This window comes from Carlito syrichta, unplaced genomic scaffold, assembly GCF_000164805.1.
Source record: "Carlito syrichta isolate Samal-C Ts95f unplaced genomic scaffold, Tarsius_syrichta-2.0.1 Scaffold135706, whole genome shotgun sequence".
Classification (NCBI taxonomy): domain Eukaryota; kingdom Metazoa; phylum Chordata; class Mammalia; order Primates; family Tarsiidae; genus Carlito; species Carlito syrichta.
Window position 1 is genome coordinate 38,821 of NW_007079802.1, and position 11,315 is coordinate 50,135.

General features: G+C 52.1%; 1 protein-coding gene across 1 annotated transcript; it reads left to right on the forward strand.

The window, feature by feature from the left end:
- Positions 1-2,617: 2,617 nt before the first annotated feature.
- LOC103250935 (lipocalin-1) lies at positions 2,618-8,012 on the forward strand. Its single transcript, XM_021708280.1, has 6 exons — positions 2,618-2,701; positions 3,141-3,271; positions 4,524-4,594; positions 5,124-5,234; positions 6,348-6,446; positions 7,822-8,012. The coding sequence occupies exons 1-6, from the start codon at positions 2,618-2,620 to the stop codon at positions 8,010-8,012; spliced, it is 687 nt and encodes a 228-aa protein (XP_021563955.1).
- The last annotated feature ends 3,303 nt before the right edge of the window (positions 8,013-11,315 follow it).

An 11,315-nucleotide genomic window follows, 5' to 3' on the forward strand; every position in this document is an offset into this window, starting at 1 on the left:
TTCTCACAGACTGTGGTTTCAGCATTAAACTTAACATAACTCAAGCTCAGGTCACATTTGGGAGCCTTTAATACGGTACAAGCTTCTTTTAAGACTTAATAGTATATTTGTAGAATTAGTATATACATACAAAGTGCTGTTTCAACCTTAATAATATAGATAAATATCTAGAGCTACTAGAAACAGGCCAGCACAAACTTTGGGCTGGGCCACATTCCTAAAGGTTTAGCACGAACTTTGGGCTGGGCCACATTCCTAAGGGATACTTTGGACTAGGCTGCTTTCTTTTAAACCGGGTTTTAGCTACAGTTAGTATAGGGTTTTTTCTACTTATTATAGAAATCGAATTTATTTTATTCATAGAAAGTGTTGTAGAATAGGTTATGCTACGTCAGTGAATTATGTCAGTTCAAGCATGATCAAACATGATATTTTGAGGTTTAATAAGAATACAGCTAACTTTAGAAATTACATTGTTTCCATTTTCTACATTTGCGGTTTTGGCTTTAATACAATTTACAGTTTATATTTAGGTTTTATTTTTTAGAAGCTTTATTGCTGATGATCAGGATTAGGAATTAGAAACATTTATAAAAGTTAAAATAGATTTATAGGATTTCAGAACAGTCATTTTGATAAGAGATTGTAATCAATTTTTCCCAGAAATGGCCCAGCATGGTCTTTTGACTGAGCCACATTCCCTAGGAATTGGTTTGGGCTATAATTAAGAGTTTCTATAGTGTAGGTAGAATTAGCATAAAATAGAGAGGAATTGGGAGTTAGGTTGGTTATTAGGTGTTGCGTATGCATAGGTTTTTAAAGTTATTGATTATTAGAATATTATGATATTAGAATTGTTGTATTGCTTTTAAGAAATATTAACCAAGCATGAGGAACAGTGAGATAGTTTTGGGATCCTCATTCCTCATGCTTGGGGAAACACCTGGTGGGTGGGGGAATGCCCCTCATCCACCTGGCTCTATGTTCATGTAAATGTCTTGTGATTTAATTGGGATTGCCTTTCCTCATACTCCAGGAAGCACCTGGTGGGTGAGGGCTGCCCCTCATTCACCTGGCTTTGTGTTCATGTAAAAGTTTTGTGATTTAATTGGGATTGTTCTTCCTCATGCCTGAGGAAACACCTGGTGGGTGGGGAATGCCCCTCTTGCACCTGGATTTGTGTTCACGTGAAAGACTTGTGAGGCTGTCTATGTAAAAATTGGGGATAAATACCCGCTGTAAGTTTCAATAAATGGCTTCTGTTCAATTCACTGAACAGTTGTCTACTTTCTTTCTTTCTCTTTCTTCTTCTTTATGTCTATCCCTCTGTCTTTCTTTTCATATCTATCCCTACGAGTCGCCGACGCCATCACACCTTCCAAGGGACCTCCTAAATCTTTGGGGGCTGGCCCCCTGAAGAGTCTCACTCTGTCGCCCAGACTGGAGTGCAGCGGCCGCTCCCGGCCACCGCAGCCTCGACCCGCTGGGCTCCGGCGATCCTTCCGCCTCAGCCTTCCAAGTAGCTGGAACTACAGGCGCATGCTACCACGTCCGGCTAATTTTTTTTGATTTGTTGTAGAGATGAGGTCTCGCCAAGTTTCCCAGATGGGTCTCGAACCCGCGGGTTCAGGCAATCCACTCACCTCAGCCTCCCAAAGTGTGGGATTACAGGCTGAGCCACCGAGCCTGGCGGTTTTCTCTCTCTAACCTATTGCTGCTCTGTGTATGAAGTAGAGAGGGTCTTTTTTTTTAGTTAGAGTCTCACTCTGTTGCCCAGGCTGGAGTGCCATGGCACACTCACGGCCACCCCAGCATCAACTTGCTAGGCTCAGACCCTCCTTTCTCCTCAGCCTTCCAAGTAGCCACAACTACAGGTGTGTGCTACCACGCCTAGCTAATTTTGTATTGACTGTAGAGACGAGGTCTCGTCAAGTTACCCGGGCTGGTCTCAAAGCCGCGGGCTCAGGCAATTCACTCGCTTCAGCCTCCCAAAGGGCTGGGATTATAGGCGAAGCCACCGAGCCTGGCCAAGAGGGTCTTTATTGCGTACTTTGCCCAGGGGTGTGGACACCCCCTTTAAATGCACACGGTATCCACATTCACAGTAGGGGCTCTCTTTTTCCATGATGAGTCTGAGGGCCAGTGACCTGCCCAGAGTTGCAGGAGGGTCAGCTGAGATCCAAGCTTAAGACCCTCTGACTCCAACCCACATCTTCTCTGACAACATGCACAGCAGCCAGCCAAGGTGTCTGTGTGGGATGGTTGAGGGTGCCCCCTGCCGCCACGCACGTCCCCTTGGTTGCTCCACATGCAGGAGGCTTGCACACCCTCAGTTCCCTACCAGGTACAGTCTACAAATCAGCTCCTGTCTGAATGATCCTTTGAGGGTTTAACAGGCTATTATTTATCAGCTTCCAACAATAATGACATTTTATCCGCTCCACTGCAGAACTGGCCATGGTTTATGTCCAGGAAGGGACGGGTCAGTCATCAGTGCCAAGTTCCCCAGTGGACCCTGAGCTTAGCAGCATAAAGGGAGGGCTTGTGAAGAGCCAGGACAGTCTCCCTGAGCTCCATCAAGTGATCTGTTGAGTGGCTCCGAGCACAGGCCCCAGAGATGAAGACCCTGATTCTGGTCATCAGCCTCAGCCTCCTGGCTACTCTACGGGCCCAGGACTCCTCAGACGAGGAGGTTCAGGATGTGAGGCTTGGTGGGACAGGTGGGCTGGAGGGGCTCGGGGAGAGGCTGAAACTGCTGGTCGAGACCCCATTCCTTGCCCATCCAAGAAGACCCTCATTTTAGGGTCAGACATTAAGCCCCTGCCCTGAGGAAATGGTCAGACAGGGCCAGGTAGGCCGGGGCACAGAGGGGCCCAGCTGGGAAGACGGGGATCAGGCTGACTTCACTTTTCCCCCCCGGAGTAAGGGTTCCCGTGTTCCTGGCCAACTTGCTGGGACTGGGAGCCGGCATTGGGGTGGCTCTGGCGAGGGTCTGGGCGTTTTCGGGGTCGGGGGTGGGAGGTTGGGGAATGCTTCATGTCTCCAGCCCTTGGGACAGGGTGGAGTCTGTGGGCTCCAGACTAGGGGAGGGGGAGGCCCTGTGGGGTCGGCCTGAGCTGATGGAGAGGAGCCTTCTATAGGTGTCAGGGACGTGGTATCTGAAGGCCCTGAAAGCAGAAGTGGAGATTTCTGAGGAGATACTGGAGTCTGTGACCCCTGTGACCATCACACCCCTGGAGGGAGGCAACCTGGAAGTCAAGATCACCATGCTGTGAGTGTCTGCCAGCTGGGCAGCCTGCAACCTGGTCACTGGCCTTCCCTTTCCCACCCAGGATAGCCCAGGAGCTGGGTGGAGTGGGCAGCCCACTTGCAACGCTGCACACTTGACGACTTTGAGGCAAACTGTACCACTGAGGGTGTCTAGCTTGGAGGGGGTCCCCAAGGGGGCATAGGCCCCGGACCAGACCCCATGGGCTGTGAGGGGCCATGCTGGGCACTGCCCACCTCCTCCACTGACTGGGAAACCTCGTCCTGCCTGCTGGGTCCTTTAGGAAAAAGTGCCCTCCACACTAGACCAGAGTCAGAGCTGGTAGGCTGGGCCTCAAGGACTCTGGACTTTGAACTCTTATAGTACATTTCTGGTTTGGGGACCCACAGGGACAGGGCTTGCAGAAAGACCAAGAGGGGAGATAAGACACCGTGGAGAAGGCTTGATAGGCAATGCAAAGACCCCTTTGAAATCTCTGGGTGACTCCCACCTGGGTGACTCCCACCTGGATGACTTCCCACCTGTATGGCTCTTACCTGTGTGACTCTCACCTATGTGACTTCTCACCTGGGTTGTTCTCACCTATGTGACTTTCCACCTGTATGGCTCTTACCTGTGTGACTCTCACCTATGTGACTTCTCACCTGTGTGACTCACGCCTGTACAACTTCCCATCCGTGTGACTTTCCACCTGCATAACTTCCCATCTGTGTGGCTCTCACCTGTGTATGACTTCCCTCTGGTGTGTCTCCCACCTGAGTGACATGGCAGTGTTTGTGCTATGATCCTGGAAGCTGGCCCTTAGGAAGCCATTGACCCTGGTGTTTGCACTTTTTCCCTCAAAGCCTCTAACTCAGGCTTTCCTTCACTGAGCAGTGATGAGCTTGTCCCTGACTGTCTCCCAAAGGAAGAGGGCCAGTTGGAGGGGGCCTGGGTAGGATAGAGTCCCTGCACCATGGCTTAGAGCTCAGTTCATGTCACAGGTGCAGCAAATCAGGTGCCGGTGTCCCTCTGGCAGTAAGAGGGGCGGGGGGAGGGAGATTGAGAGGAGGGGTGCGGAGTTCCTGGTCACCATGGGAGACACATGTACAGGGAGTGTCCAGCTGGCACCTGGGCCTAAGAGGTGGAGAAGCACCCTCCTCCCTGGGCCGTGGCAGCCCTGGGTCTGCTTTCGCTGGGTGCAGCAGCCTGGCTGCTCCGAGCAGGAGAAGGCACAAGCCAGGGCCGCTTGGCTCATGGAGCTTCTGTTTTCCAGGATAAACGGCCAGTGCCAGGAGCTGAAAGGCGTCCTGGAGAAAACTGATGAGCCGGGCAAATACACTACTGGTGAGTCCTGGGTCCTGGGCTGGACCCTGTCCCTAACACATACTGGAAGGATGGGGTAGCCGGCGCTTTGTGGGTCTTGAGAAGCCTTTCACTTCTTTCTGATCATTGAAAGCTCTCCTCCCCTCCCACCCATCCATTTGCCTTAGAGATACAGACACTTGACACTAAATACCAGGTGTGGTGGGCTTGTTCCCAAGAGGAACTGGCCATGACTATGTTCCTGGAAGGGGGCCAGAAGCAGAGTCATTTTTATTTGTCTGGTGGGAGCTGAGCACCCAAGTCTAACCTCCGGGAACCCCACCCCCTGAAACCTCCCTGCGACTCACTGATTTGAGGTATGACCAGCTCTTCCGGTCACTGAGTGCTTGGGAAGTGGGGTCCCACGGTCTGGGGCTCAGGCCTGGGTCAGGGAGCTCTGGGCAGCTGGGGCCATGAGAGCTGCTAGGTTTGCCAGACTGGGCACTGGGTGATCCCCCTTTCTGAAGACTCAGGTGGCTTATTCAGGACGTGTGTTATTGTCCCTCTGCAGACAATGGCAAGCGTGTAATATACTTCATCAAGTCGCTTGTGAAGAACCACTACATTATCTACTGTGAGGGAGAGGAGCACGGGCAGTTGATCAGAATGGCAAAGCTCCTGGGTGAGTCCGCTCACCCCGGCGACCTGTGACCCTGCACCCTCCTTTTCTTTCTCCCTCTGCCTCCTGCACCCCTCCCCTTAGGAGAAGCCACTGGGACCCAAGAACCCACTGCACTTTCTTTTTTCATTTTATTCTATTTTATTTACAAAAATATTTTTGAATTGAGTCTCACTCTGTTGTCCAGGCTGGAGTGCAGCAGCACGATCACAGCTAACACAGCCTCAGCCTGCTGGGTTCAGGTGATCCTCCCGCCTCAGCCTCTTGAGTGGATGGGACTACAGGTGCACACCACCATGCCTGGTTAATTTTTTTTTTTTTAATCTATCGTAGAGACAAAGTCTCACCATGTTGCCCAGGCTGGTCTCAAAGTTCTGGGTTCAGACAATCCTCTCGCCTCAGCCTCCCAAAGTGCTGGGATTACAGGTGTGAGCCACCACGCCTGGCTTGCTGTCTGCTTGGGATTGATTTTCCTGAAGAAAGCCCTCATTCCCGCCCCCAGAACTCAGGGTTAGGTCTCTGCCGCAGAAGACAGGAAGGAGCTACTGCCGCAGGCACAGGGATGCAAAATTAGATGTCACAGGGTGGGCTGAGCTCTTCACTGGGTATAACTTTCTGCAAGGCCACCCATGAGCACCCTTCCTTTGGGGGCATCAGACAGGGCAGAGGAGCGGGTGTGTGAGCAGCAGCTTGCATGGAAAGAGAATTCCAGTCTGAGGACAAGCCCCTGGAAGGCTCCTGAGCTCTCCCCGGTGTGCGATGACAGTGATGGGACGTGTGTGGTACCCTGGTGCCCCAGAGGGGAGATGCATTTCGTCCATGGCCGGGTCAATCTGGCCGCCCTTCCTCACTCCCAGAGATGCTCAGGGGACAGATAGCCCTTGCCACCCCTCCCAGGCCTGCTGCCGTGGGAGTACCTTGAGCTGTTCATTGTGCCCACCCTAACCCTACTTTGCTAGCCCAGCTCTCCTGCCAGCCTGAGGGCCTCAGATTCAAGCCTCCTGTGGGGCGAGGTTGTCCTTCCCAGCCCAGCTCAGTCCCTCAGGGTGGGATGGAGGTGCCAGCACTTTCCCAATTATGCGTCACACACTCATGTCTCGTCCTGGTCCCCTACAGGCAGAGACCCTGGGAACAACCAGGAAGCCTTGGAGGATTTTCAAGAGGTCACAAGAGCCTGGAGACTCAATGCAAATTTCTTCATCCTCAAGCAAAACGGTAGGAAAGATGCACCTACTCAGGTGAAGAGTCATCAGAGTGACCTTTTTTTTGAGCCAAAGTCTCACTCTGCTGCCCAGGATGGAGTGCAGTGGCACGATCATGGCTCACTGCACCCTCAATCTCCTGGGCTTGGGTGATTCTCCCAACTCAGCCTCCAAAGTAGCTGGGACTACAGGTGCACACCACCATGCCTGGCTAATTAAAAAAAATTTTTTTTGTACAGATAGGGTCTTGCTGTGTTGCACAGGCTGATCTTGAACTCCTGGGCTCAAGCAATCCTCCCGGTTCGGCCTCCCAAAGTGCTGGGATTACAGGCTTGAGCCACCACGGCTGGTCTGGAGTGACATTTTATGGGAGCATGTGTACTGCCTCTTATTTTGGTTTTGTTCTTTCTGGGGGCATAGAAAATGTTGGCCGATGGGGGGTCTCCCGGTCCTGACTGAATTCCTGGGGTCTCCTGAATCATGTATTTCCTACTTTTTACAGAAACCTGCTCTCCAGGAAGTGACTAAGGTACGCGAACAGATTTAGAGGACACTTGAGGAAATCCAAGGCTTGGGATTCAGTGGCACTTTAAGAGCCCACGTGATCCCTCTCTCCCACCCCTATTTTTACCTGAGCAGGAAAGACCCCCTTCCCCAACCTTGGGGCCGCAGGCACAGGCTCGGCTCTTAAGCTTTTGATTTCTGTCTCGGATATCATTCTTGGGCATTTGGAAACCTCTTGCGTTGACACACCTTTGGCTGTACTGTCGGTAGAGACAATGTCTACTCGCCCATGTCTTCTAGAGTGCTTGCAGCAGGTGTGAGTAGCTGGAACTACAGTCGCACACCACCACCACATCCAGTATTTATTGTAGAGATGAGGCAATCCTCTCACCTCAGCCTCCCAGTGCCAGGATTATAGGCGTGAGCCACCACACCATCCCAGTCCCTTAATAGTTCCTGTGACTCCGTTTACCCAACGAGTTGCTCAGAAGATTCAGAAATGGGGCAGCCATGCCCCTGATGTGTCAGATTTCCTGGGTCTCTCACCAGCTGCGTATTGTTTGGGAACCGGAGGCTCAGAGGCTTGCCTAAGGTCACCAGCTCAGGTGTGAGCAGAACCAGCATCTGGAACAGTATCGCTGCCCTGCCCTCACCCTCCCGTCGGCCTGAAGTCACCCGTCACCTTTTCACACGTGGGCATGGAGTTCTTTGGGCAGCCTGAGGGCAGGACTTGCTCTGTCTGCTCTGATCTGGTGGCCGGAGCCCCTGAGAGCCCCGCATGTGCCCCCGCCCTGCAGTCCCTGAGAGCCAGCACGTGTCCCCCACACCACAGCACGCCCTTCCTCCTTCTCTGTCCTAACCTCAGACATTCTCCTCATTTCTAGGACAGAGGGCACCTCGGCTTCTCAGTAGCCCCAGGGAGGCACCACCTGGCACCTCTGACCTGTGCGGGGATGTGGAAGAACCCCTCCCACCACCCCCCCCCCGGCTGACCGCACCCCTCCTCTCACCCCCACTACCCTTCCCCATGCCCTGTACCCACCCTCCACTCCTGGTTCTACATAAAGAGTTTTAGCAGTGTCCGTGATTCCATCCTGTCTGTGGGGTTCCTTGGTGGGCTGGTCGGGTGCTCTCTCAGGGGCCTGCTGGGCGTGGGGAGTGGGTAGGAACTGGGTGGAAGGGTCAGATGACCCAGACTTCTCCTTGGTTGTCTGTGGTGGGTGCCACAGGGCAACAGCATGAGATGCCGGGCTGGTGGGAGGCCTGGTGGCTCTGCACCTGGGGAGCGTTTTGCAGGTGTCCCACCCACAGAGCTCAGGTTCTGGGTGGCAGGTGTGGTCCACAGTGCCGTACAAAGAAGACCTGTCAGGCCCAGGACAGAGTGGAGTCTCTGCCCCAGGTGGGTTTGGACAGGGTCACCTAGGCCCTTAGCCCTGATCTTGAGTCTGAGCAGGATGGACCTGGGGGTGGGGAACCACAGCAACTCAGGGTAGGGTGTGGTAGGAGTTGAGTTCCCAGGGAGGCCAACCTCAAGTCTGCTGTGCCCGAACTGTCCCCAGGACCTGGCTTGGGGCTGTCCCTGTTTGTACCTAAGTCGGTTTGGGAAAGTGAGTTACCAGCTTGGGGGTGAGCCATCCACAGGTGTCACCTTATTCAGACACCTTTCCTGGGTGCTGGTGGTTTATAAGATTTAAATAACTTTTTTTTTGAGTTGGAATCTCAATCTGTTGCCCAGGCTGGAGTGCAGTGGCACTCTCACGGCCACCGCAGCCTCTACCTGCTGGGCTCATGTGATCCGTCTGCCTCAGTTTTCCAAGAAACTGGAACTACAGGCATGCACCACCATGCCCGGCTAATTTTTTGATTTATTGTAAAGATGAGATCTCACCAAGTTGCTCAGGTTGGTCTCAAACCTGTGGGCTCAGGCAATCCTCTCACCTCGGCCTACAAAAGTACTGGGATTTTAGGCATGAGCCACCACACCTGGCCAAGATTTAAAGTTTTTTATTTTTATTTTTGCTTTTGAGTTGGGGTCTCACTCTGTTGCCCAGGTTGGAGTGCAGTGGCACAATCATGGCTCACCACAACCTCAACCTCCTGGGCTCAGGTGATCATCCTGCCTCAGCATCCCGAGTAGCTGGAACTATAGGTGTGCACCACCACGCCCAGTTAATTTTTAAAAAATTTTCTGTAAAGACTTTTATTTATTTATTTATTTGAAACGAGATCTTGCTATGTTGCCCAGGTTGGTCTTGAACTCCCGGGTTCAAGCGATCCTCCCGCCTCTATCTCCCAAAGTGCTGGGATTACAGTCAAGAACTTTTTGGGAAAACTCTGTTCCACCTGGGCTCTGCTTTCCAAATCCCAAGAATGGATCTTGGCTCTTATGAGGTGTCTGAGGTTATTCCTTGTAGCAGATACTACCAATGCCCAGTGCCTTGGCTCCAGGGTCTCCATCAGTGGGTAGACTTGACCATGCAGGCTGATACGCCCACTCAGGTGTCCGAGTCTCCCTGCACTGTCCTTCCAGACACTCACAGATCAGTGCCAAGAGCCCATGATGCGCACACCACACTACCTCTGAGGGGAAGCCAGCACCCCAGACCTGCAGGGCCAGTGCCAGAGCCCAGGCCTGGCAACAGGCTGGACTATCACTCAGAGAGGAAAGGATGGTGGGCTATCGGTGATGGAAGAAGGCAGACACATCAACTAGGCTTCACCCTACAAGGAAGCCTCCCACCCTGGGACGGAAAATACTGAGAACCCTCAGTGGGCCACAGAGTGCTATGTGGGAGCTGAAAAAGAGGGTTTGGAGGGGGATTTCTTGTACCGTGGACCCACTGCCCTCAGATGCTTTGCATTTTATTTTATCTGAATATATTTCCCTTAGTTTTTATTCTTGAAGAATATTTCTTTTTTATTGAGTTGGGATCTCACTCTGCTGCCCAGGCTGGAGTGCAGTGGCATGATCATGGCTCGCTGCAGTCTTGAACTTCTGAGCTCAGGCCATCCTTCCACCTCAGCCTCCTGAGTATCTGGGACTACAGGCACGTGCCACCTCGCCAGGCTAATATTTTGATTTATTGTAGAGATGAGGTCTCACCAAGTTGCCCAGGCTGGTCTTGAATTCCTGGGCTCAGGCAATCCTTTTCCCTCTGCCTCCCAAAGTGCTGGGATTATAGGAGTGAGCCACCACACCTGGCCAGCTATTTCTACTATCTATGTTGTCTCAGGGTCAGTCCTTTCTATTAAGAACGAGCATAGTTTTCTGTTTCTTTATATGTTTAGTACTTTTGGATTGTATCCTGAACATTGTGAATGGTGTATAAACTCTGGATTTTGTTAGGTTCCTCTGAAGAGCATTTTTTTATTTTTTATTTTTTGAGTTGGAGTCTCACTGTCGCCCAGATCGGAATGCAGTGGCCGCTCCCGACCACCACAGTCTTGACCTGCTGGGCTCCAGCGATCCCTCTGCCTCAGCCCTCCAAGTAGCTGGAACTACAGGCGCGTGCTACCACGCCCGGCTAATTTTTTTGATTTATTGTAGAGATGAGGTCTCGTCAAGTTGCCCAGGCGGGTCTCGAACCCGTGGGCTCAGGCAATCCACTCACCTCAGCCTCCCAAAGGCGCAGGATTATAGGCTGAGCCACTGAGCCTGGCTGGAAGAGCATTTTTTTTAAAGCAGGAAGTTAATTTGATGAATTCAGAATGCAGGCTCTGCTTACCCTATAGTGAGTAGCAATCCCAAAAGGGGAGCACGTGTTTGAACTAAGAAATGACCCGAGTCACCAACGTCTCCCACTCTGCTGGTAGAATCACTTGTTACTGCTGATCCAGGGAAACTTTACCCAGTTTACCTTGACTAGAGAAAAGGACCATCATGCATACAAAGTTACCATAAAGAGAAAGCAGAATCCGAGTGTCGTAAGTGGGGCTTCCCTATACCCTGCATCGAGCACATTCAGGTTATTCTGCTCCACCAATCTGGCCTGTGATGGATTGAGGGCGACTTCCAGGGACACTCCTAGCCTATAATTCCAGTCTGCTCCATGTGTAGTCTGGGCATGCTCCTGCATCTAGAGAAAAAAAATCTTCAAGCAAGGAATCACAGGCGTGTGGCCAGGAACAGCCCATGCACACACGGAAGACAAATCTGGGGGAATGTGGGTGGGGTCCTCACATCACCATCTGTCCTCCACCTCTTAGGCTGCTCAGAGACATGTAGTCCCATGTGACTGTCACTGAAGCTTTACCGGCCAGTACAGTTCTGTGCTCCTTTACCCTGAACGTGGCTTGTCCAGTGGAGTCGCCATACATTCACCCCTGAGGTGTCTGAGCTCTGGGTTGGAGCTCCTGTCAGGCTCTGGTCGTGGAAGTC